Genomic DNA, 27,061 nt, shown 5'->3' with positions numbered 1-27,061 from the left:
CCTCTCAACATCCCTCTCAGTGGTCATGAAACAGCCTTGGCAAAATTATTCTTTCTCCCGTATGGATCAAAACCCCAAATACAAAGTTTAATAAATCATAGGAAGGCGACAGAGAGAGAATGGGAAGTGAATACTAACATTCAAATTTCTTCCAGTTCAGTACATTGGCCTCCAAGTGAATGTCTCATGTTTCAAAGAGACCCTTGAGGTTCCAGATTTCCTCACTTCCCTTGGCCAATGTCTGCTTACAAATGTGTGTGTGCTCCCATTCTCGTGTGTGCGGGTGTGTGCTGGGTACTGCTAAACCTGATGAGAAAGGAAGATGCCTGGTTGAAAGGTACCTTCCTACCTGACAGGCAACTGACCTGTCAAGGTGACAGAATCTGATGGAGACAGAACTGAGGTCTCCTGACTGAGCAGAGTGCTTTGGCTGGCGCTGCTGTTCCAGCTACGTCTGTGTGAGTGTTTCCGAGTGTATTTCTTGTCCTCCCTGCTGCCACTGGGCCCCCGCCATGACTCCACACGATCTTGACTGACCTGGTCCTCAGCCAGAGGTCTGAGTTATCCACTTACTTCTTAACATTTGCTGTATGTGCTTTTTTCCAAATGGCTTTGATTTTACCAGCCCTAATATTCTCAGCAAAAGAAGGGTACATTTTTCTGGTAAAAATGTTTTGGTCTACAACATCTTTTATTATAGCCCCCCCAAATACATATAAATTAAATCAATAAAGAATGACTGCTTCATATTTTAAGGCACTAAGTCTCCAAAGTCAAGGAACCTCTTGTGCTTTGCCCTCTCATTTCAAACATTAAAACATGCGGAGTAAAAGTGCCAACTTCATTTTCAGTTTGAAGCATAAATTTAGTAGAATAAATAAAGTACTTTCAGAAATCTCAAGTAAGGAATTAACAGGCTAGAGGCTGAACTAATCATCTTGACATGGCTTGATTATCACTTGGCTTATTCTTTTCACTCCATTACCTTTTTATTTACACATCGAAATGGAATGCAAATTCTACCGTTAGAGGGTATGATGGAGCTGCTAAGAGAAGAGACACTTCCAGTGATTCTCTATAACCCTGGACATTTATCCTGCTTTGCAGTGTTAATCTCTCATGTCTTGAGCCTCTTACTGAGCAGGGAATGTTTATCTGTGCACAATCCGTTTCTCTTTTGGCTGGGATTCTCCCTGGGCTCCGAGGTGCCGTCACTGAGCCGTTCTGAGTGTGCTTCGTTCGGCATCTGCAAGACAGGCGCACAGACTCCAGCGGGCCTGTCCCCCCCACCCCGCCGCCCCCCGGCCTCTGTGGGGCTGACTCAGCGGGCCAGCAGGCCCGCTCAGCGAGACACGACTCTACAGTGCTACGCAGTCCTCCCTCACCCTGGCTACTTTCTTCCATAGACATCCGAAATGCAATGTCAACATAAAATCCAGGACGCCCAGCCAAAACTTCAGGAACATGTGTGCTAACTCCAATGTGCGATTTCCCACGAACTCCCTTCTCCTGAAAGCTCCTTGTCAATGCTCGCTCAGTTCTCAGCTATGGTTCTGTCCTGGACTGGGTAAGCGAGTCTCAAACTGCAGATAAGAATGGCTTTCTAGAATTGGTTTGTGTCCCACCAAGAGACAGAGCAGTCCTGTTAGCAAATCATCTGCTCTCATTCAAAGAGCCTAATGTTTTCGCACCAGGAAAAGGGCTTTGCTGACGGCTCGGTAGGTGCAGGCGGGCTTGAGGTACTGAGTGTTCCTTTATGCATCGAAGTCATAAACAAATAGCAAATTATGCAACAAAGCCTCTCAAGTGTTCGCCTGTTTCCTGAGCCGGGGAGCGCTTTCTCACACCCGGGGCAGCTCCGGGAGAGAATGGAAAGGCCCTCTGCTGGAAGCACATCAAATGCACAAACTAGGCCACTTGTTGCCAGAGGGTTCCCAGGCCCCGGCCGCCATCCGAGACCAAACCCTGGCCTTTCAGAGCCACGCTGCCAGGGCTTCTGCTGATTCTAAAGAATGATGTGTGGGAATCCGAGCCCATGTCAGGTGGCCCTCAGACAAACAGGAAGGAGCTTGGGACATTTGTTATCATTTCTCTCTATATTTTGCCTATTCCCTTTGCAGGCCTGGGGGGTTTGGGGAGTATGGGAATGGTCCTATAAGAATAGCTCTTTGGCTTGCTTTCTTTCAAATGGTATGACACTTGCCTTAAAATGTGATCGTGCACTCAAAATGGCAACAATAAGCCAACCCCAGCAAAGGTGGATTTTATTCTAAAGGTTATTGTATAACTTTTTAAAATTTGCATTCCTTTTAGTCAGTTTTCCAAAGTTTTAAACTTTCCCCCCTAAAAATAGAGTAGCAGACTCTTTCTTACCTTTGCTCTGCACGGAGCATTCTCAGAGATCACACTCTCACTTTGGGCTCCAATGGCTTCTTCTAAAACTACGTCAAGGAAGATACAATGGAGAAGACAGAGAACATAAAAATCTTTAAAAGAAAAAAAACCTTTTTGGTATCTATAGAAATACCTTTAATGAAGAATTGAGAAGTAAATGTAATGTGCTTAAAACGTGTCCCTATTAGAGTTGCTGCTTTTAAACTTTCATCGCCGCATTTCATTATTATCATTTACAAGGGGCACTGAACCTGGGTTAAGTATGCCTCGTTCACTTTATTCAAAGGAAATTCTTCAGCCCACCGCTATTAACACCCCAGCTCTGAGATGCCTTTGAAGCAATGGTGACAAGACTTGCCCCATCCTATACTCTTCCTTCCACGTGGCCCTTCGAAGGACCAGAGGAAATACAGATGTGTGAGGAATGCTTGCCAGGTGTGGGTGTGCGCGTACACTCGGTCCAAAGACAGTGACCATATTACAGATAACTTAGGTTGACTCCCCATTTTTCCAACACTGGTGATCTATTTTGTATGCTGTATCGATTCCTGGCTTACCAGCCTTACCCTAACCCCAAAAGTCTGAGAAGGGAGCAGAGAAGCTGAATGTTAAAAATATAACTAAAGCAAAACCGAAGTGTTCTAACATTTGACAGTGCATCGTGTTTCCCAACATGGTTTTATGTCGCTAGTTTACTTTTCAAGCTCAATTTATGCTCATAACAAAAACCAAATGGACATAATTATATAATATGGGGAAGCAAAAGATAAATTCCTATGACAGGGATAGTTCGGAATGACAAACAAAAAGTCTCAAAAGGTAAATGTAATAAGTGAAATACACATGTGATTTAATCGATTCAGGATATAGCAAAGAATTGTTAACCTGTAACTTGTAAATTTATTAATAATGTTTCTCCAATTTCCCTGGTAGAACCCCAAAACTCCCTACACTGCAGCAGCTGTGGTGGGCAAGGCAGACATGCTGTTTTTTTAAAAAGTGAAAATAGGGAAAAATAAGGTCGTGTCAGTTCCTTAAAAACCCAGATCCGGACTTGTGGGAGTGCAAACAGAAAATTGAGAGTTAACTCAGAGTCTACATAGTTATTACTTTTCAGCTATCTTTTTCTAGTGCCACAAAGTTACACATTCATTTCCAAGCGCCTTCCCTTCTGTCATGAAGAACAACACTCAGTGTCACATATGACCGGGTGCGGGACAGGGAGACATCTGGAATGTCTGTGAACAGACCTGTTAGAATCTCATCAAGCTGGTCCACCATAAACTTTGCATCTTCTTCCGTGAAGCACATGGGTGGTTTTATTTTAAGCACATTTCTGTGAGGTCCGTCGGCACTGAGAAGGACTCGCTTTTCTTTCATCCTAAATAGTGCAGGAAATATGTGTGAGTGCATACAGCTGGTAACCAAGGTTCTTTAAGAATGATGTGAACAGGGGCGCGTGGGTGACTCAGTCGGTTAGGTGTCTGCCTTCGGCTCAGGTCATGGTCTCTGGGTCCTAGGGCACGTTGGGTTCCCTGCTCAGCGGGGAGGCTGCTTTTCCCTCTCCCTCTGCCTCTCCTCCTGCTCATGCTCTTTCTCTCTCAAACAAATAAAATCTTAAAAAAAATGATGTGAACAGAGAGCAGTTCAGTATTCTCATGCAAGCAGCCCACATTTATAAACTGCACGCATCGCCGGCTTTTCTTATCTGGAGAAGTGGGAGGAAGTAAAAGAAGCTTTCAAGTCGGGGGAGGGGCGTGTTTCAAACTCGGACGCCAGTCAGGCGTGAGGGTGCACTTACTTATAGATGACGTGCTGGGCTTCCTCTGTGGCAGGGGTCCTTTTCTGACGGTCCTTCACCAAGTCAATTCCGATAAACAGGCCAACGCCCCTGAGGAAGGTAAAGAAAGAAAACTTGACAGGTGCTCTACCAGACACTGCATTGCCATCAAATATTAACACTGTCCCCAAACTTCAGTTTAATTTGAAGCTGGGTATGATTCCCTGTAGGGGTAACTGTTATTGATTCTAGCTAATCCAAGGTATCAATCCGGTGACACAGGTCTTTCCAGTTTTTGAACCGAGTTGGTTTTGTCATCCAGTTTTTTTCTTTACTTAATTGTAAAAGAAAAAGTCTTAAAAACAACCTTCTTATGCTATTTAGTTTCTCAGGACATTGATGATGATAAATGTTTCATGCTTACCTATATCTACGAAAAATATCAAGCATTCCGGGATGTCATTTTAAATAATTTTTAATAAATCATTTAGAGTTACTTTAAGTTCCTTCTCACCTTTTAGGGGTTGAAATTATATTGGCTTTACTTATTTATTTTTTAAGTATGAAAGTTGAGAAAGATACACACCCAAAAGTTAACAGTGGTGATATCAGGGTTCTGGATTAAGAACGAGTTTTGTTCTTTTATGTTTTTCAGTGTTTTCTAGATTTAGTTTTATGTAATTTATTTAAATTTACAAGATAAAATTTAAACTATTTTCGTTGGAAAAATGAATGACCACATGACAAGTTCATGATAAACATACCTGATGTCTCCTATCAAGGTATGTTTAGCCTTCTGTTTATTGAGTAACTCAGTAAGATAATCCCCTACTCTAGTGGCATTTCCTTGAAGGTCTTCATTTTCAATTATATTCAGGACAGCCAAACCAACAGCAGAAGATACTGGATTTCCTCCATACTGCAGAAAAAAGATTTAAAAACCATAATGGTTGAATTAGTGGTATTGCTTCATCTATGAGAAATTTGGCTCATACGTAAGCAGGTGAAGATATAATTTCAATAAATTTTTCCCTTGTGCTGTAAACTTTTTAGTTTTAGAATACAATGTGATTCTATTTGTTTATGACTGAGTAAAAGTTCATTCCAAATTACATTCTCCATGCTGCATAATTGGTATGGAGGACTATCAGGGAATTTATTAGTTCATCCAAACAAAAACCAGATACTGCATTGGGAACTGAGGATTTCAGAGTGTGCTTCAGTGAGGGGGATATGGGCTTCTGTCCCTGAACAATTGTGTGAAAACAGCTAAGCAATGACATTTTCTCCAAATAATTTATATCCTTAGATTTGAATCTTACTTTTAGTCGTCACAAGTCCTATTACATATATGGCACAAATGATAATAATTTTTCCAAGCTTAAAGTTCATGACTTTTGGGGGTAAAACCAAGGAAATAAAATTTCCCAAAGATAGAAAATTTAGTATCTCCTGTGACAGCCATATCACATTTATAGTACTGTATCATCTAAACACTTTAGAAATGTTTGGGGAATTTAAATGTGATACAAAATAAAGAAGATCTTATCATCTGTGGATGAAACATCATAACCTCTAGAGTTTAGCAAGGCAACCATTTATCACTGGAACAATTTATCATTTTAGAAAGGGGAAAGATACACAAGGAAAAATACAAGGAGAATTTATGCCAGATAGGATGAAATATGGTTAGATCAAAGTTTGGCTAAGATCCTGGGGGTGGTTAGCTGGCAATACTGAACTTTATTCTTTATTCTTTACTACATTGGCAAGAAGTGTAAGAACACACAGTATTTTTCCCTCTTAGCATAAACCAGGAGGCCAACATGTACCGTATTGAAATATTCCATCCCGGAACTGCTGAAGGCTTCTGCGATTTCTTTGGTTGTTACCACGCATGCCATTGGGTGGCCATTGCCCATGGGTTTTCCCATTGTGACAATGTCTGGAACGAAGTCTTCACCATGCATTTGGAAGCTCCAGAAATGTTTCCCAACTCGGCCAAAGCCCACCTGAACTTCGTCGGCTATAAACACGCCTCCCGCTCTGTGTACGTATCTGAAAAGCAAAAGGGAAGTCTAACGTCTTCAGGTCACCGAGAGTCCCCAAACCCACCCACAAAGATACAGACTATGGAGGACTTAAAAAAAAATGTTAACTTGAGGTCTGGAATCATTGTCAAAAACATTTCCGTGCTCAAATCCCCAGTGACATCTATGTGATGTCACTGACTTTGAACTATAATCCCATAACTTCCAGAGTTGACATATTCTCATTATTTAGGTTTGTGCTGCTTCCGGTAAGCTCAACTGTGGCATTTTAAGTGGGAAGAGAAAGAAGTGAACAAGAGGTAGTGTTTCGCAGGGTTAATCTTCAAATGTTTCCTCATCGCTAAGGCACGGGCTCCAGCTGGAGAGGATGCCAGGCTGGGGACTGGAGCAGAGCCCCGGAGGCCCCTCTCTGCTGGGCCACATGTAAATCCTTTATTTGCTGGATCTTGGGAAGGTGGAGGGTTCTGGGGGGCCCTGGTGTGGCAGGCATGCCAAAGTGGCTTTTGCCAGCTAGTCTGGAAGCACTTCAATATTTTAAGCAGTACGGCCTTGCAGAACTGTCACAGAGCCTTCAGTCTGCCCAAGAGTGCCCAAGTCAAGTACATACTCTGCCACTTTCTGGAAGTAGCCTGCTGGAGGAATTATTTGTCCGCCACAACTCTGCATGGATTCAGCAATAAAGGCAGCAATCTATACAAGAAAAGATGGGGTCAAAGTCCATTAGGTCCCCCTTGAACCCCCTAGGAAAGAGGACTTCTTACAGAGCAGGTTATTTTCAAATGGTTGGGAATGGCCCTGTGGCAAGTGGCAAATAGACACTTGATAACAAAGAAAAGAAGAGATGTCCATGCTGGAAAAGCAACTGATCTGAAATTCACCCGTTTCTGAAATTCTAGAGTACCAGTGAAACTACCATGAGAAACAGAGGAGAAGGCAACCTCCAGTTCCCCATTATTAATTCAAATGCAGTGTTTTCATTAGGATCAACTGAATGAGAATGATGTTTTGATCAGTCTTTGACATGAAGTTCTAAAAAAAATCACCCAGGTTCTAAACCCATTACCCTGGTGCCTGTTTCCTCAGCTGGGTGATGACTGCCTGAGCCTGAATTTGCTCTCAGGAAAGGGGAGGGTGACTGGTGGCCACACACGTCAGTTACTGTGCTGTATTTCTAGTTCTTACCCTGAACCAGACTTAACGGAATGAGGCAATTCACAAGAGCCATTGCAGAGGAAATTCTCTAGAGGGAAGAAAGGAGGAGTAGAAAAGAATCAAGAAGAGAAAGCATAGATGAGATGAGATATGAAGTCAAGAGAACCGAGGTTTTCGTCCAGACTATAGCTCAGTAACTGTATTACCTTGGCTTAAGTTCTTCACTTTTAAATATTTTATTTATTAGCTATCAAATGAAGCCAGTGGACTTAAGAGATTGCTTCTCTAAAATCCCCTGACTTTGCAAGCACATCTAATACTCGGAAGCATCTGTCTTATATTTGCTCATTGCTTTCAGAATTGTTAACGGGACAGCATCGGGTCACAACTACTGAATGCTAATGTTCTCAAAAAGTTATCCAAAGCCTTTTAGCAGCAAAAAGACCATGTGATCTTGGGAATGTAAACTTTTTTCTGGAAGCACTCATTACCATTTGTGTAAGGAGGTATGGGTTACCATTGAAGAATAAAAGCATATGAAGGTCCCCATAACAGGTTCAGGGCTAGCTACACAGATATCACATCTGAAGACGCGAAAAATGAATGGGATGGGAAGAAAACAGTTAAGAAATGCAAATGATTCTCCAGTCACTCAGATAAAAGTATTTGCATTGGAAAAAGCAAAGGCTTCATTTTTCTCTCAGTTAAGATTTTTTATTATTGCCATGTTGATGCTATAAGCCGGTTTAAAGGCGAAGCAAGTCTCAAATCTCTTTAAAACTCCACATAAGTAACCCCCAAACGGGCTGAAAATTTATGTTAGGCCGAAGAGAGTAGGGTGAAGACTGAGAAAATGGAAACTCTTTTTCTTACTCTGGAGGATTCTGGTTCTGTCTTTGAAGCCCAGGCTCAGGCTGGAGAAACTGAGTTAACTAAGTTCTGCCTTAGCTAACCCAGGCCCTGCCACGTCAGGAGCCCGCACTGGTTCAGAGGTCCCAGGGCCACTGTGGTTCTTCCCTCCCCTTCCTCATTTATCAGCGCCCCCTGCCCCCGTGCTACTTTCATTTGGAAGAGTCTGTCCACGGGCTGTCGCCTTTCCTAATTCCCTCTCCCCCTACCCCTTTGGACCAGAGTCTGCATCCCACTGGGAATGTGAGAATTAGGCCACCAGTTCTGGAATAGGCATAGTGATGGTGTTTCCAGAATAAATAAAAATACAGAGTCTTAGAGGCATGATCAAAATAATGCACTTTTTGAAATATGAACTGAGTGAAAGGTAAGCAGAGAAAAACAGAAAGGGAATGGCGATCTAATCCTTTTCCACCTCTCCAGTGTGTCACAGTGATTTCCATCCACTTTATAAAAGGTGTTAAGCTGTTTCCAAAGCTGTAAATACAAACCTTCCTTCCACTGTTATGAGCTTCTTCAATAATTTCCTTTACTTCATCTGCGTAAGCGCTGGCTGGGTCTGCGTGATCTTCCCTGTATTTGCCTCGGTAAGTATCTGGAGTTGGTGCCTGGAGACAACCAAAAGGTGGAGTTTCTCAAGATTTACCTTGTGGACAAATGAACTTTAAGAAAAAAAAAAGACATTTCCCCACAAGAGCATATTGGAAAGGTGACCGTGTGGGTTTAAGTGACTCTCGGTTCTTTTGTTTTTTCCCTTAACATTTCTGAATTCTGTGAAAACTAAGGTCTTTGCATTGTGACCAGGAGCCTGGATTTGCTCTGAGACCTTTGTAAGTCAAGACTGCATCCCTATTCGAATCAAGAGCAAATTCAAATCAACAAGTGTGATTATCGTATTTGAAAATTTCAATGGATGAAAATTGTATTAACTATTCTACACTGAAGATAAACCAACACTTACCAACTATATAGCAAATTCTAATCATTCCAAAAACTAGAATGCCTTAGCCCTGGTGCCAGGTCTCACCATCTTGAAAGAAGGAATTGATTCTCTTAAGAGAGTCTACTGATCCTTAATTAAACCAAAGGAGTTTGAGTGTTTCAACAACAACTTGATTGGTTTCTTTATTTTCTTTACTATTTATCTGACGTCATTACTCTATATAATACTTAAGCGTAGAGCAGTTTAATTTTGGGACATTCATACACACTAGATTCAACTCCAAATTTCAGGCTGGTATCAGTAGACGGGAAAAGTAATTGAAGACCAAAAGGTGAGAAAAATAAAATGATAGCTGTGAATAATAGCCTTCACTACCACCATGCTAATTTGCTAATTGCAATACTCATCAATGGATTTTAAACCACATCCTGTCATTAACCGGCTTTTTGACTTTAGTAAGTCACATAACTGCTCTAGATCTTAGTTTCTTTTTCATAGTTTCATTTTGATGAAAGGATTGGACTGGAGTATCATTAGGCATTCTCCCAGTGCCAGCTTTCTGATTCTTGGACTCTAAGTTACTTACCACGTGCACAAATGCTTTCTTGACATCTTTGCCCTTTCGGAATTTATATGGACTGATCTCAATTAAAGATGATAGGTGACCATGATAAGCACTGAAAAGAAAAAGAACAGTAACCAAAATCACTCACAGAAGAAGTTTTTGGAGTATAAGAAAAACAGTAGTATGCATTATCTAGGAGAATCTCAACTTTGGTGCCAGATTTAACTACACAGGATCTAATTCTTCATGGCAAGACTGGCCATTTAATTTGTCCAGTTCTCCTTATTCATATAATAAAACACATAGGAAACCAAGTATGGATCCTCATAGACAATTTTTTTTAAGGAGGAAAAAAAACCCTTGATTTCTTAGGATGATATTAGATGTGCTAAATTAGATTGTCTAAATGCAAAAATTATTTTCTATAGCATCGTGGAAAACTTACTAAGTATGTATTCTTTAAATGTATTTGACAGTTACATTCTAGTGGATTTTAAAAACAACTTTATATCACGGAATGGGCTGTGCTTCTGTCTGGAATGGTTTCTATGGGATATCGGATTGCATATGCTGGGCAAACACAAGTTGGTTAAGAGCAGAAGGTCTCTTCAGGAAGAGCTAAGATTGAGAGATGACCAAGTGGCTATGAGATTCCTTTCTCTTGCTTAAAATACTGGTGGCTATGATATTTCCTTTCCTGTTTCTTGCCCAGAGGCATAAGTGGGAGATCTGGAAAGGAAATTTTTAAAAGTCCAAGAATAGATAAAACAAAGAGAGAGGACTTCCCTTAGCAAGATTAAAGATGCTACAGAACCACAGTAAATATCAGAATGATACCTGTGTATCAGTAAGTATGTATCAGAATGAGAACAAAGAGAAAACTGGACAGAAGGCCAGCACAGAGACACCACCACACATAAATGTAATACAGTGGACACCAGGTGGACTTCATATGAGGCAGTAGAAGAAAATGAAGAAAACATCTTTGTGATCTGGGGGGTGTGGTGGGTGTAGGGGGAGATATATTAACAAAACTTAGAACACATAAACCATACGACAAAATTTTTACCTATTTGATTTGATGAAAATTAAAGATTTCGGTTGAAGGATACCATGGGCAAAGCTAAAAGACAGATGATAGAGGGAAAAGATATTTGAAATGTTGCAAACTAAAAGAGATTAATGATCACAATGGTGGTTCTCAACTGCCTGCATAGTAGAATCACTTGGGAAACTTAAAAATATATACTGTTTCCTGGGATCCACCACTGATTTTCTTTAATTGGTCTGGGGTGGGGCCTGGGCATTGGCATTTAAATAAATCCCCTCCCCCCCAATTTTAAGATACGGTCAAGGTTGAGATCTTTTGATCTAGACTATATAAGCAAACACAAACCAACAAGAAACAGACGGAAATCCCAATAGGAAAATGGGCAAAGAATACGAACAGGTAATTTTCAGAAGAGAAATCACAAATGCATGTAAGTATATGACAAGATACTCAAATTCATTATTAGAAAACTGCAAATTAAAATAACATTGATACCATTTTATAGTTATTGGACTGTTATTTTTAACAAAAGAAAAAATGAGGAGGCAGGATACTATAAGTTTTCAGCGAGGATAGAGGAAAATGGGAAATTTCATGCACTGTGTAGTGTTGCAATCATTCTGGAGACTGATCTGGCAATATTTAGTCAAATTAACAGTGTTTATAGGACCCCTATAGCCTAGCAATCCTGTTTCTGGGTGTTTATCCCTAAGAACTTCTTAAAAATGTCCAGAAGTTCACATATACAAGGATGCTCATTGCAGAGTCACTTGTGGTAGCAAGGAGGAAAGGACAGTGACAGTGTCCATCCGTGGGGTGGGAGGAGTTCAATAGTTTGAGCTGCGTTGTCCCCTATGGCAGCCACTGGCCACATGTGGCTACTGAGTGCTTGAAATGCAGTTAGTCTGAATTGAGATGTGCAGTAAGTATAAGATGCACATTAGATTTTAAAGATTTAATTTTAAAAAAGGAAAAATCTCAATATATTTTACATTGATTAACTGTTGAAATGATATTTTGAATATGTTGGCATTCAGAAAATTTTAAATGCCTTATGTGGCTCACATTATATTTCTAAGAGACAGCACTGTATCAGGAGAGTAGATGTACGTCCAGCAATATAATCTTGAAATAGTGTTGAGGGGAAAAGGTTCGCAACGGAGAGAGATTTATAGCAATTTTTGTAAAATTAAAACAGATTCACATAAAATAATATACATTAATAAGAATACAAAAATAAAAGGTAGACATTTGACGCATTAGAACAGTCGTCCATAGGCGGGGGAGAATGGGAATAAAAAAGAACCAAAGAGTCAGCTGTGGTAGGCAGAACACGCCACCTCCTAACATGGCCGCATTCTAGTCCTGGGGACCTAGGAATAGGTCACATGGCAAAGGGGCCCTTGCAGATGTGATTGAAGTAAGAATCTTGAGATGGAGAGATAATCCTGGAGGGTCCAATGGGATCACAAGTCTTTACAAGTGAAAGGAGGAGGCAGAGGAATGGAGGTCAGAGGCAGAGAAGGCGAGGTAAGGGTGGCGCAATGGCCGCTCTGAAGATGAAGAGGGGAAACCCCGAGCAAGGAATGGATGCAGCCTCTCCAAGCCGGGCAAGGCAAGGGAACAGAAGAAGCCTCCAGAAGGAGCACAGTCCTGTTGACACCTTGATTTTGGCCCAGTGAAGACCCATTTTGGATTTCTGACCTACAGAACGGTGGGGAAATAAATTCTTGTTCTTAAGCCACTGCATTTGTGGTAATTTGTTATAGCAGAAATAGAAAATGAATAGATGACCTGAAACAGAAAACAAGAGAAGCCTATGTAAGGGCAAGAAGTGAGTATGTGTTCAATTTAACCCTCTGTGACTAACATTAGTGTGGTGGAGAGGTAGAAAAAAAGTTAAAAGAAAAAATCGTAATAAAAATGGGGGTTGTCAGCTTTCTTGTTTAAAATGTACTAAATTCATGTTAAGGAGATGAGATTAAACAATGGCTGGTAACGGTTGCAAACTAATGAGAAAGTACTATCTTTTACTTGGTTTCTTATTTTCTTCAAAATTTTCTCTAAATTGTTAACTTTTAAATTGATTACAGTGGATAACCACAACACCGATGTGAACGTATAGAGTTTGAAGAAATCAATTACATTTTTGTTTTGGAAAATATTGGGTTACTCATTATAGTGGCTCAATAAACAGTCAATGACTCATGCAAAGCCCATGAGGCCACGATAAGACGGTCCAAGAGAGCTTCCCCTGTTTGCAGGAACTTAGACGGAATTAAGTATCCTCCGAGCCTCAGGTGGCCTTGATACCTCACTACCTAATAAGATCGTCATTGTGCCGTATACCCGCCCTCCTCCCCGTGTGCTTGTAGTATTAGTATGGACAGGATCAATACAGTGTTGTCTCTTGAAGGAGCTTCTGGCTTAGAAGTCTTGCGTCCCAAACTTACTGGTCAAGGGTGATCACATCTTGGTGGCCTCTGAACTGCCGAGCCAAACGTAAGGCTAAGTCATTGGCTTCAGATCTATTAAGAGAACACAGAGAGGGGGCAAGGTGCCATAAGCTCTTTTTAAAATATTTGAAAATGTTAATTACAAAAGTTGTAAGATCCTGGTTTTTCAGAAATATATGGAGGGAAGAAGTGGAAGTCCTCTCTTTCCCTTTTAGTCTGGTCCACCCAGCAATCTCACTTCATCCTTCTAATACAGTGTCTTCGATAAAGAATGAGACACACGGAACAAAACCAATTCAAAGGCTACCCTGCTCATTTCAAACTTCTTCCCAATTCAGCCCCATGAGTAGGTGACTAACTTTGAGGGTGTTAGGAAGCCCGCATTAAGCCTGATCTCAAAGGGAGGAATGGGAGTGTGAGAGCCCATCAACTCGACCACTACACTATGTTGTACTGACCCAATATTTGATCGGCCCTTCTCGATAAAATAAAGATCATAATTTTTCTATGTGGCTTAGATAGTCCATATATAGGACTCAGACACAGAAGAAGAAAATAATCATTTGTGGGATGTTGACTATCTGCCAGACAGCATGCTGCGAGTTTTGCTTGCATTTATTCTTGGAAGTCCTTTTCAAGGCAAGTGCTGCCATCTCCTTCTTATGGATGAAGAAAGAGCCTCAGAGAGGTTCAGGAGGCAGATTGAGTTCTCACAGCTAATAAGAGGTAGAGCCAGCATTCTGCCTGAAGTCTATTTAACTTCAAGATTACCCTTTGTACCAGCCCAGGCTCTATCCCGTCTGGTCTCTGGTGACTGTTCTTTGGGGCAACCCCACTTTGACAGTATAGGATTCTTTAGAAATGAAAGTCAAATATCATGGTATTTAATTTATTGAAGGCAAAAATGCTTTATAACAATATGTTAGATCCTAAAATACCTTAATTCTTTACAAAGAAAAAGGGATGATCTTCTGCTTATAAATTTGGTTTTAAAATCTCATTGCAAAGATGAAAGTGAATCACAGAATCATATCATCGAACATTTACAGAATTTCTAATAGTTTTATTACATTTATATATATACATAATTTTTAAAATGAGTATAGACTGTATGCACAGCTTTCCTCCCAATACAATGTTGCATTGCAAGCTTTTCACATCATTAGACGTGTATTTCCAAAAACATATTTTTAATGTCTGCATCATATTCCACAGAATGGATATATAACTTGAATTTACAGAATTTAAAAGTTGGAACATATCTATTCTTTTGAATTTACTTCTTCCTTTTTTCTATTTGTGTTGAGGAAATGTTCAAGTGCCTAAGAAACAAGTCAATCAAAGGTCTTACGAAAGTTACAGCTTGTTTAGTAGAATTCTTTCTTCGCTAAAACCCCTCATTCATGCCTTGAAGAAACCATGTAGGCCCATTGATTCTTTAGCTACTTACTCCACTTCCTGAGGAGGTGAGGGCCATTTGACGGGTTGGGTTTTCTCGCTTGAACCCCAGGCTTGGATATTTTTGCCATGGTTTCCACCCAGGCACCTAATGTTCAGGGCTGCTACAGCAGGCCCCGTAAGCTTTCCCCATCTTTGACCGAGGAAGCCATGGTAATAAGAAGTTGAGTGGCATGCACGTGTTAATCATGAGTGGCCCGGTCAAACCCCTAGAACACGCTGTTGGGGATCCTATGGACCCCAAGCTCATGAAGTGACGCCGGAGGAACAGAACCATCAGGGGCCCATCGTGTGATCACTTAGTAAACGTCGAGAATCTCGGGAAACCTTCCTAGATGTCTGGGCTCCACCAGGAATCAAGAAGAAAGGTATGTGTGAGAGAGTGAAAAACCAGATTGGTGGGAATGGGGGGGTGGTGGGAAACCTGGAAACATACCCAGAATTTGTAAAATAGCAGACAGAGAGTTTCTCCGGCAGGGTTGCCGCGAGGCGCCTGGCATACTCCACAATACTGTCGTGGAGGAATCGAGAATTTGTGTTTAGCAGTTCCATCTGTTTCAGGGCAGCCTTGACCACTTCTGGGTGACAGTGTCCCACTAAAATGCAGAAGACAAAAACCCAAAAAAGGAATTAGAATTCTAAATTCCTGAAGTGAGGGGGATTCTGAAGCAAGGGAAAAGGGAAAAGGGGAAAAAAAAAAAGTGGTCTTCTCTGTCTCCCGCGCCGTGGACTACTGGGCCTGTCCAGCCCAGGAACAGCAGCCACTGCACCACCTGGGGCAGATATTAGTGGCGCTGTGTCTGCCCTCCTCCACAAACGCACCCTTCGCAGCACAGCAGGGACAGGACACTTACCGTGGGCCACGTTGTTGATGCAGTCCAGGTACTGCTCGCCTCTCTCGTCAAACATGTACTGGCGCTGGGCTCGCACTATTTTGATGGGATCCGCAGCAAAGAAAACTTTGCATGAGGGTCTAGAAATAATGAAAGGAAACACTTTGGTCTGGAAGGACTGCTCAGTGTTTTTCCTTCTCAATGAAGGTCAAGATCTGTGGAAAATTACAGTTACATAAAGGAAAGGGAAAACGCAACCTAGGTGGCATACATTATTCTTTTTTTTAAATTTCATATTAGCCTGGAATCTTTTACCTTAACCCCCCATCGGTAACCCCGTTCACATTTCATGTGCCTGTTATGTCAAATTTGCTATGATTTGACAATGCCGTTTAGAGGCACACGGATCAACTCTGACAACTCTGATTACACAAACCAATAACTAATTTTCCTCTGGGAAGTTTTGTTCTACCAGAAAACAAAAAAAAACAACTTTTTTTTGAGGTTTACTATGTGTCAGGAACTGACACATATTACAAATATCATTTCATTTAATCCTCCCAATAATCTTATGAAATAGGGGTTTTACCATTCTCATTTTTATAGGTGAGGAAACTGGGGCACAGAAAAATCAAGAAACTTGTTCAAAATTACACAGCCAGTAAATGAAAAAAAACAACAACAATTTGAAAGTAGACTGTCCTATACTGCAGCCCAAGATAGTGCTTGCTGGCTTGTTTTCTCTCTCTCCCCTTCTAATCTAATAGATTAAGAAAAGAATAGCACTGAAAGCTAAATACAAAGAAATTGGTTATAAATACTAAAAAAGAGATTTTATAGGAGACCATTTCCAAGTCTTTTGAGTGACATTTTTCCTGTATCAGATGGATTTTCCATTCTTTTTTTTTTTTTTTAAAGATTTTATTTATTTATTCAACAGAGATAGAGACAGCCAGCAAGAGAGGGAACAAGCATGGGGAGTGGGAGAGGAAGAAGCAGGCTCCTAGCGGAGGAGCCTGATGTGGGGCTCGATCCCATAACGCCGGGATCCCGCCCTGAGCCGAAGGCAGACGCTTAACCGCTGTGCCACCCAGGCGCCCTGGATTTTCCATTCTTAATAATAAAATCCAATTATTGTTCTAACCTCTTCATCCATTATTTTGAGCATAATAAAAAGCCATCCATATTTTTGGTTATTTGAATGAATGTCTGGAACATAAATTTTAGCAACATAGAAACATCACAGAGTTTTCTGATGTTGGCCCTATGGACATGTAGAAACTAAAATGGAATATATCATTATTATTAGTAGTAGTAGTATTTAAAGATTTTATTTACTTATATGTCAGAGAGAGAGAGCACAAGCAGGGGGAGCAGCAGGCAGGGGAAGAAGCAGGCTCCCTGCTGAGCAAGGAGCCTCTTGCTGGACTGGATCCCATTACCCTGGGATCATGCCCTGAGTTGAAGGCGGACGTTTAACCCACTGAGCCACCCAAGTGTCCCTGGAATATATTATTCTTATTATGGTGATTTTGCATGCATGCACACACACACACACACACAAAGCCACATGCATTGGAGGTATTTTGGAGGGAAGCTAGATGCTTATATATTAAATTCATATGCAACTGTTTAGAAAGTATTTGAATTATTGTGTATAGGTAATCTTAATTTAAAATTGCCTCAGATTAAGCATCATCAGTTAAAATGAAAACAATAATTAATGAGAATTTCTAATTGGTTCAATCCCAGCTGTTAGTTTATTCCTCTAAGTTAAAAGCCAAAGAAAACCTTTGTCATGAATGTGGGCTGTTAACTGCAGACTTCACCTTCCCTTGCTAAGGGTACTTTTCCACATCGCCACTCAGACTTTAGGTAGAATTCTTTCAGGTTGTCCATGGCTACATTCCTCCTTTCACAGAATTTCTTCAGTTCACGGTACAAGTCATTGGGTTTGCATTGGAATCAATGCAGGATTGAAAAGTAACAGAAAGAAGTGGTGATTAGGAAAGGACAAGGTGGTGACTGGGTAATGAGGGAGGAATTAGACCATTTTGGCTTTCCCTATGCGGGGATGAGACAGTTCCAACCAGTCTCCTAAAAGGCCATCTAGAAACCTCCCTGGCTGAGACCAAGAGATGAGTATGAGCAGCTGCCCAGCATTTCTCGGAAGAGGATACCAGCTCTTTTCTTTCTTATTTTTTTATTTTATTTTTTTAAAAGATTTTTATTTATTTATTTGACAGAGACAGACAGCCAGCGAGAGAGGGAACACAAGCAGGGGGAGTGGGAGAGGAAGAAGCAGGCCCCCAGCAGAAGAGCCTGATGTGGGGCTCGATCCCAGAACGCCGGGATCACGCCCTGAACTAAAGGCAGACGCTTAACGACTGAGCCACCCAGGCGCCCCTCTTTTCTTTCTTATGTCCCCCAGTCCTCTCTCACGTTCACCGCGACACTGCTTGTTAATTACGTGTGACTATTGCAGGCCTTTGATTTGACAGTGGCCACAATCATCATTGATACTTACATGTGCCTTTTTAAAAACCAGATCGCGCTTATTAGTCTCACTTGCTTGCTCCTGTGAAACAGAACGTTACTTCCACTTCCACAGAAGAGGAATTAAAGTAATTTGACAGAGGTCACACAGGTAACGAGACACCCTACTAGGACCAGAGCCCGGGTCAGACTTAACGTTCAGTCCTGTAGGCTTACCAGTGTTCTACCGAGTCGTTTATAACACGAGCAAAACAGAAGTAGACTGGAGAGAACACTGCACTTTTTAATTGTCATGAGGGCACAGCTGGGGAGACCAAGGTGGGTAAGCGGCATTTTACCCTTAAGAAAGTGGTTTTAAGGATATTTTTTTTTACTGCCTGCGTTAATTAACCCCTTATCTAACCAAGCATGCAAGAAGAAAAAGTTCACCTTAAAACAAAAGCTGTCAGAATTAGTTTTCACAGACATTGTCAAAAATATGTTTTGAGTTCCCGGTTTGGAGAAACGTTCGAGTTGCTGGGATTTGGCGGAGAGCTGCCCATCCTCCCTGACAGCGCCCATCCCTGGACTGGAGCTCCCGTCCTGGGACTATTAACCCTCGCGGGGCAACTCTCCCAGCCGCAGGCAGCCCCCTCTCGTCCGCGGGCGGGGGGCGGCGAGCGCTAAGGGCGCGGGGGCACTGGCGGGCGGGCGGTTGGCGCGCGTGCGCAGCTGCGGCGCGGGTGGGCGGCGGCGGCGTCTAGCCCGCCGGGCACAGCCGCGGCGCCCCGCTTCAGCTCCCCGCGCCCCGCGCTGGTTATTCCCCCCCTGCGCCTTTCCTCGCGGCTCTGGAGCCCTCACCCGATGTGCTTCCTCCTCAGCGCCAGGGTGTCCTGCTTGCTGTACAGCTCGCACATGGTGGCGCGGCCGCCGGTCGCTCCCCGGGCTCCCTCTCGCGTGTGCGCTCCCTCGCGAGCCCGCGGGCTGCCTCCGCGGCCGGCCTTTCCCGCCTTGATCCCTCCTGGGGCCCTTTGCCCTGGACGTCGGAAGTCACCGGTGGCATCAACTAGCTGGGGTCATCCCCCTTTTTAAGTCTTGCCCTGCCTTTGCCCTTCGCCAAGCCCCACCCTCCCGTCCCCTCCTCCGCCCGGTGCCGGCTTTGGCGAGTCGCTGGACTAGCCACTCATTCGCCACCACCCTTGCCCCTGGTCTAACTGGCTCCCGTTCCTGCCTTGCCCTTCCCATTTCCCCTCCGAATACTCGCTACTGCTTCGGACTCGCCTTTTATTTCCCTCGCATGGCCTTGCCTTCGCCTTGCTTTCTCTTCTGCCCGCGAATTCCTTCCTTCCCCCTTTCTTTCTCGCTTCTTTTTGATGTGTCCCATTAAGTTCTTGTAAACGTTCAAAGATAGGCGCTCCCTGGAGTTAACCCAGCCTCTACAGTTGTCTCCTTTCTCACACTGAGCGTATTTCAATACCACAACCTGTAACTCAACAGAAGTTACAAGTCACATGCCCTAAGGATAAATAACAGGGGACTCTGCCTGGTACTTGTCGGGAGTGATTATGTATACAGTATTCCAAAGATCCACTTTAACGGTAATTACACCTCTAATTTCTGTACCACTATACAGACTATAAAACATATACCTTACCTGGTTCAGTCCTTGAAACAACCCTGAGAGAGGATCAGATTTATCATGCCGTTAATGTATAGGGAGAGTGAGGTTATTCCCGGCCCCATGATTACTTGTCTACCTGGTGGTGCCCTTGGAATTCATTCCTAGGTTTCTTGACTTCCTTTGGGATGATCTTCACACACTGATGAAATTGGAAGTTCAATATCTGCACGGAGTTAACCCTAATTAACTATAACATTAAGTCATGTTATTTTAAGAACTAGACATCCTCTGACTGAATTCCTCTGTTCTGTGGATAAGAACAGCGAGGCACAGGAAAGGTAGTCTTATTCAAGGTCATGCAACTACTTAGCCTTAGAGTTTAAACAATTTCATTTCATTCTTTCTGTGTTTTGAAAGGCAGCAAAGAAAGCTTAATTTACCTATGAACACCACACTTGGAAAGTGTTTGCAAACTATCTTTCTCCTGAATGAAGTTATTAATTGACATTAATGCACTGCGGAAGCAGTATTCCTGCATTGCCTAAGATGAGTTGAGAAACCGAGTCCTATGAGGAACAGTGTGGTAAGAATTTTAGGTATTATAAATGAAGGGCAGAAGGCACTTCGGAGACTTGCAAGAAATCCCGATCATGTAATCTTGGTCTAGTTCCATACCTGAAAGATACTGCCAAATGTACATGTATTCTCAAAACACCTAAACTTGGTGAAGTCACAGATAGCCACACTTTGTCTATAAACCTCCATGGTTTCTTATCGTTCCCGGTGCTTTAAAATATGTTCTGTAAATAATGCTGGACCAAGAGGCTTAGGGCCTTGGGACGCCTGGGTGGCTCAGTTGGTTAATCATTTGCCTTTGACCTTGGCTCAGGTCATGATTCCAGAGTCCTGGGATCAAGTCCCACATCAGGTTCCCTGCTCATCGGGGAGCCCTTTCTCCCTCTCTCTCTGCCTGCCGCTCCTCCGCTCTGCTTGTGTTCTCTCTCTCTCTGACAAATGAATAAATAAAATCTTAAAAGAAAAAGAAAAAGAGTGTTAGGGCCTAGATCTGGTTCTTCCCTGAACCAGTTGGGCTTTTGGAGGCCAAATTTCTTTGTACTAAAAAAAAAAAAATCTCTCTTTGACTCAAAGCATTATAAGGAGGACTTAACAGAGGTCATGATTGTGGAATGTGTGGCAGGATCATTGTTAAGATCTCGATGCACCTACCTTTTTTTGTTGTTGTTAATACTTGCCCTCTCAGTAGCTGACCACTCCTTTCTCCTTGAAGCATTTACTCCTTTGATTTCTCGGCACCACCACACTTCCCTGATTTTCCTCTTCTGTCACTTAACATTGAAATGTTGGTATATCTGAGGGTAAGGTGTTGGGCCCTTTCTTTTCTGTGTGCTTTTTCCCAAGGTAATCCACCATGATTCCTTTGGATTGAAGACCCATCAAGGTGCCAAATTTACATCTCCACCCAGATCTTCTCCGTCCCAGACTCTCATATCTACTTCCTTTCTCGACTTCTTTACTTAGATGCTTCACAGATACCTCAGACTGATGAGTCCAAAATGGAAGCTTTGACTTCCACCCCCAAAATGACTGCCTCCGATAGGGCCCCGCAAACCACGCATTCATGGGCTCATTCAAAATACATCAAATGCTCACTGTATGCCACTGAATGTTTCTGTTATCGGAGCTGACAGTGAACCAGACTGAATGGACACACCCTTGGCGGCTCATACTTCGATGTGCACTGTCAGCATATGGCCACCAGCCGCGGGTGATTTTTAAGGACTTAAAAGGCTCATTTTTGCCCCCTCCATGGTATTTCTTGTCCTTAATGACTTCAAAGACTGCATCAGAGAGGTCATTCTTGACTACTCTGCCTCAGATAATTTTCAGTTAATTAAAAACACGAATCTCTGCCCTGTTTCTCTCTCTGAGTCCCCTCTTTGGTCTTTTCTGCCTTGTTCATCAGTATACTTCAGCACTATCACAGCACTTGGCCTATGGTAGACTGATGAATGTTTGCTGACTGACTGACTGACTGAAACAGGAAAGACTTCCTGAAACAGGAAAGTAACTCAATTTGGAAGATAAATTATATGATTACCCATTTATGTATAGTATCTTATTTGGTCTTCACACAATTTTATGAAGTAAGTATGATGATGATAAATACACAAAAGTAATATGCCTGGGGAGCCTGAGTGGCTCAGTCAGTTAAACGTCTGACTCATGACTTCAGCTCACGTCCTGATCTCACGGGTCTTGAGACCTGCATGGGGCATTGCACTCAGTGGGCGTCTGCTTGAGATTCTCACCCTCTGCCCTTCCTCCTACTCATGTACACTCTCTCTCCTTCATTAAGATAAATAAATAAATACTTAGTTTTGAAGATGAGAGTTCTTACCAGCCATATAGCCCCGGAAACTGTTCCCTCTATTTGCTGATTGATGGCCAACTTGCATTTTAACCATTTCTTTAGGAGAGAGATGCTCAGATTCATTATTTTTTTGGAAAAGCAAGTTACTGTTGCAAAAAAGAATGATTTCCCCATTGTTTTAGTTATTTCGCGATGTGGAACACATGTTAACGAAGTGCCAAGGACGGTCTCTAAATAAAGAGCGGACCTATAACAGCACCAGAATAAAGATGGACAAAAGTCAACAGCTCGCCCTCTACAATGTGTTGTCAAAAAACAAATTCTAAGGTATTTTGGGTATATTTTCTCATGTACTTCTCTGTCGTATGACTATTTGGTAAGAGCGGGTGCTGGAGTGCCTTTCCTCTCAGAAGAAGACCTTTGCTCAGTTTTGGTCAAGATCCTATTGATTGGATCACCCTATTGAGTGAGTTCTGACCTGAAGCCCACAGATTTACTCACCCATCTAGGCTTGGCCAAACACACCATACTCTGCATGACTGAAATGAGAAGACACAGCATCCATGAGCTTGGGACGATCAGAAGTCCACTCAGTAGTCCGATGAGAAGAGTCTAAATGGCAGGTTTTAATTTTCTCGTCAGTGAGAAACATGCAAAGGTGAGTGAACCCCATGTCCCCAACGACAGAGGCTCTCCAGCTTATTATACAATACTCAAGATGGAATGTGGGCATTTGACTAGTCCTCGCTCTTTCCTGTTACCCCGGCCTGCCCTGACCTACCCTGCCCTTCATGGAGATTTGTCTTTCCTGAAATAACACATCATCTGGGACAAATGCTGGGTGTGATGCTTTTCTGACATGACACATGATATCCACAGAGGGCCTCCTTTGCCCCGACAGACCTTGCATGAGCGTGCAGGTCACACATATTAACTTCCCCTGAGCGTCCACACGGGTGTCCGCATGTGTGTAGAATTGTGCACACAGCCCCTAGTTCACATCAGGAAGAACCTGACAGGCCCTTCACCCCTGGGACTTCAACGCCACTTTAACGGAGCCATTTGACCACTCACGATGTGTGTGTGTGTGTGTGTGTGTGTGTGTGTGTGTGTGTGCCTACTGTGTACCTACAGCACGTCAGGCTCATACAGACCTAGTCCTCTCCTCCCATCCTGAGGTCCCCCAACGAGGTCCACAGGAGTCTTCCAGACTTGTGCTTGAGTGTGGCAAGGGGAGTCTCCTGAAGGGTGCGTGTGGCAATGGAGTGAGGGGATATTTTGAGTACCCGCGGTTCATCGTCCACTTACTGGTGCTGCAGTCGACCCGGAAACCACGCGAGCGCGCAAGAGGCCGGGGTGGGACTTGCGACTTCGTGACGCTCTAGACGCAGGCGGGGCTGTAGAATACGGCCGCAGTTGCTTCCTAGTGAGCTTGTTTCTAGCGATGAAGGGTCCAGAATATGCCACTGTGGCTGAAAAATTATTTTGAGCTGTGGGCATTTGAGAAACAATAGAGGCAGGAAGGGTTTTTTCCCCGGAACGCCCTTGATCTGTCCAATGGCAGAGTCTCACCCCGCCCCCACCAGCCCGCAAGAACTCAAGTGTCACAAGTCACGGCTTCCTCTTCACAAGCAGGGAAGCAGTCTTACCACCTGCATACGAGACCACCCGAACAGACACAGTCTGTTATATGCCATCTATTCTCCTAGGGGCCCATTTAGCTTTCCTAAATGTCATTTGTTCTCCCATAAGTACTCTTTGTCCCCTTCCCTTTCTCCCATGAGGATGGCCTATAAGGTCTGGGGCCCTGGGTGGTGCAGTTGGTTAAGTGACCGACTCTCGGTTTCGACTCAGGTTGTGACCTCAGGGTCGTGGGACCGGGCTCCATGCTCAGTGCAGAGTCTGTTTAAGACTCTTTTCCCTCTCCTTCTGCCCCTCCACCCTCTCTCTCTCTCTCTCTCAAATAAATAAATAAATCTTACTAAAAAAAAAAAAGATGGTATGGGCACCTGGGTGGCTCAGTCTGTTAAGCATCTGCCTTCAGCTCAGGTCATGGTCTCAGAGTCCTGGGACCGAGCCCCGCATCTCTCCCTCTCCTCTGTCCCCGCCCCTGCTCATGCTCTCCCTCTCTCTCTTTAAAAAAAAAATAAAATCTTTAAAAAAAGAAAAGATGGTATATAAGTTCCAGATTCTAACTGCCCCGTCAAGTCACATTTTCCTGTGTGCTTCCCCATAAACGAATACAAATTTGTCTTGAGCGAATTGATAGGATAACTGGATAGACTGCAAACGGGTTCCTTCTTACTTCAACTGGATAATATGCAACCATGCCAGGACCGAAAAGAGTTTTCTAAGGACACAATCCATGTGAAGTCTTGATATTTTCCTCCAAGGAGCTGGCAGTGGTTAGGGGCAAGTAACAAAGTCCCAAGTTCAACCACTTCTGGGCTAGGGAGGTGCATTGCTCTGCAGGACGCTTCCAGAATGTAGAATGAAACCAATGTTCCATTCCATTGCTCTCCGTTCCAGCTGCCCCTGAAAGCTTTTGCAGTCAGAGTGCCCACTTCTTGCCTCTCTTGGCAGCTGTGTATCTGTCGGTGCTCAAAAAACTCCTATTTCAAGAAACACATTTTTAAGAAACCACCATTATAGGTAATCTGAACGTTGAAAATATAGCAAATGAGGGAGGGAGCAAGAGGCAGCGGGGCTGGAGGACTCAGGGCTGGCTGGCCTGGCTCAGGAGCGTGGATTGTATTCCTAAGGAGAGCGGAAAATCATTAGGAACTGCTGGCAGGGGAGCGGGATGAGCCTGCTGTCACATGAAAGCGTCACTCTGGCTGTGTCACCGTGTGTCACCGTGTGTCACCTCGTGCTTGATTTAATTCTAATCAGGGAAAGTATCACGGGAACTAAGAGTTTACACCTGGGTCCTCCACTGGTTGGGGTCACAAAAAGCACCATTTCTGGAAGGACCATTTCTTTTCCATGGGGAAGGACGGTATATTTCTCAGGGTATTCAGCAGGGTAGCGCTGGACACACTTGCTTAGTAAGAATCACCAAGGAACCTTGTTTAAAGGACAGCGTCCCAGGCACCCTGCCAAGAACCACTGAAATGAGGTCTCCAGGGTGGGAGCCTGGGAACCTGTATTTTTAACCAGCTGCATAGGTTGCGACCCTCAGGCAAGTTTGAGAAACATTGTAATAGCAGGTGGGGTAAAGCCCAGGGCCATCTCAGCAGACGTCTGTTATTCCTGGTCTAACACGTCACTGTCTCCTGTTGGAATTATACCTCCAGCCTCGCAATGCCTGGGGCGGGCTTCTGCTTGGGTCCCCCTCCGGGCCCATCCTCAAAGCAGCCTCGTTGACCATGGAAGCTGGGTCTTCCCACTCTCCTACAAATACTTCGAAATAATTTCCTGCTGGTTTTAGGAATACAATCCAAGATCCCTAGCAACGCCTGCGAGCCCTGTGTCCTCCAGCCCCGCCTCTTGCTCTCTCTTCCTTGCTCACTCAAGCCCGGGGCCCTGGCTCTCCTCAGAGCTACCTCATCCGGGCCCTCGGGTGGGAAACTGTCTTGAGGCCCAGGCTACTCCCTTCTGCCCCTTCCCCCAGGCCTCAGCTTGCTCCGGGTCAGCCACTGCCCCACCCCCACCTACCCCTGAGGAAGTCATCTCCAGCCAGCCTATCTTTGTTTGGCATTGCCCCAGGATCCGTACTGTCCTCAGGAGGCCTTGTCACAACAGTAACCAGCTAATAAATGAGCTGTATCATTCATGTTGAGGGTCTATTTTTTCTCGCTGAAATTAAAGCTCCCTGGGCCGGGGCCTGGGTCTGACCTTTTCCCACCGTACCCCTTGTTTAGTCCAGGGCCTGGCACATAGTAGGAACTCAGTGAATACTTCCAAAGTAAAGATCATATTTGCTTCCCGGGGAAACGGCAGTTACAGCTACAAATTATTTCCTCCCTCTTCAGAGAAGGGAATGGAGACTCGGGCCCTAGGATAGACTCCAGGCCACAGGGCTGCCCTGGGGTAGAGTGAGGGCAAGATCACGGCCCTGTCGCTCTGCCCAGCTGCCTGGAGCGCTACGTGGTGCCCCGTAGTTACCGACCTTCTTCTCGGAACTCCTTGCTTGGCAGTCCTGGGTTTATTTGCTTCCTCACACTGCCAGTCTAGGCTGCGGAGCGAGGGTTAACGTGGCTCCTGGCGGCTTTGCTGAGCCTGATAGCAGCAGCTGCGTTTCCTGGAGAAGGTCTGTGTTGGAGGGTCACGGTCACACCGAGGGAAAATCGAGGAGGCCATCACTGGGGCAGCATTCGGCTGAGGTGTTAGCTTGCTTTTATGTGAAAGAAGTCCAGAAACGTCAGTAAGTCTCTCGAGTCACAATTCGGGTGACCCTGCAAGAATAGGCGTGGGACCCAGGAGCACCGAGGCTTCCAGGCGGGCTGCCAGGACTCAGCCTCCCTGGGAACTGGCAGGCCTGGGAGCCACGTGGCTGCCAAGTGCTTGGCCAACAAGATTCCTTTCTTCCTGACTTGCCTCTGAGACGGAGGCAGACGGGGGCAGGTCAGTCACAGCCAAAGTTATATAAGATGTATGTTTAATTTTAGCAATGGAGATAAAGCAGTGTCAAGTTTGATGTTATAGGTTTTGTATTATAAACTTGTAAAAAGCGAAGTATCCTGAGGTTTCTGTGACACGAGATTTCTGTAGCCCTGACGTCACTCCCCAGCCCACAGTTTTCCTGATGATACAGACCTGCGGTCGGTTTGGGAGCAGGCTGTGATTGCCACTGCCAAAGCCAGGGTTGTGCCTCCTCTGGGGAAGCAGAAACCCCTTGAGAGGGTTTCTAGATGTGTAATGATAGGCCTCAGGAGGGGGTCTTAAATAGAAGGGGCCCTGAGACTGAATGGCTTTGCCTGGAAAAGGGGAGGGAGTCCTTGCTCCGGAGACGGGGGCCCCAGGAGAGAGGACAGGAGGG

At 43.9% G+C, this 27,061-nt stretch overlaps 1 protein-coding gene across 2 annotated transcripts; it reads right to left on the bottom strand.

Annotated features, from left to right (window-relative positions):
• Positions 1 to 26,477, bottom strand: ETNPPL (ethanolamine-phosphate phospho-lyase). 2 transcript variants are annotated; one of them, XM_019797184.2, is made up of 15 exons: positions 26,192 to 26,477; positions 23,389 to 23,552; positions 22,582 to 22,692; positions 15,614 to 15,732; positions 15,196 to 15,355; positions 13,299 to 13,373; positions 9,816 to 9,906; positions 8,778 to 8,894; positions 6,833 to 6,915; positions 6,007 to 6,232; positions 4,939 to 5,093; positions 4,196 to 4,285; positions 3,645 to 3,775; positions 2,374 to 2,441; positions 1 to 1,246 (listed from the first exon to the last, which is right to left on the bottom strand). In XM_019797184.2, exons 4-15 carry the CDS (start codon positions 15,666 to 15,668, stop codon positions 1,118 to 1,120), a joined length of 1,380 nt encoding a protein of 459 aa, XP_019652743.1. In that variant the 5' UTR covers positions 15,669 to 15,732; positions 22,582 to 22,692; positions 23,389 to 23,552; positions 26,192 to 26,477; the 3' UTR covers positions 1 to 1,117. The 2 variants fall into 2 exon arrangements, with proteins under 2 accessions (XP_019652743.1, XP_011220238.2); XM_011221936.3 differs by lacking the exons at positions 22,582 to 22,692; positions 23,389 to 23,552; positions 26,192 to 26,477 and adding an exon at positions 18,929 to 19,148.
• Positions 26,478 to 27,061: the final 584 nt, after the last annotated feature.

This window comes from Ailuropoda melanoleuca, chromosome 11 (genome assembly GCF_002007445.2).
Source record: "Ailuropoda melanoleuca isolate Jingjing chromosome 11, ASM200744v2, whole genome shotgun sequence".
Taxonomy (NCBI): domain Eukaryota; kingdom Metazoa; phylum Chordata; class Mammalia; order Carnivora; family Ursidae; genus Ailuropoda; species Ailuropoda melanoleuca.
This window is presented reverse-complemented; position numbering and strand designations above follow the sequence as displayed.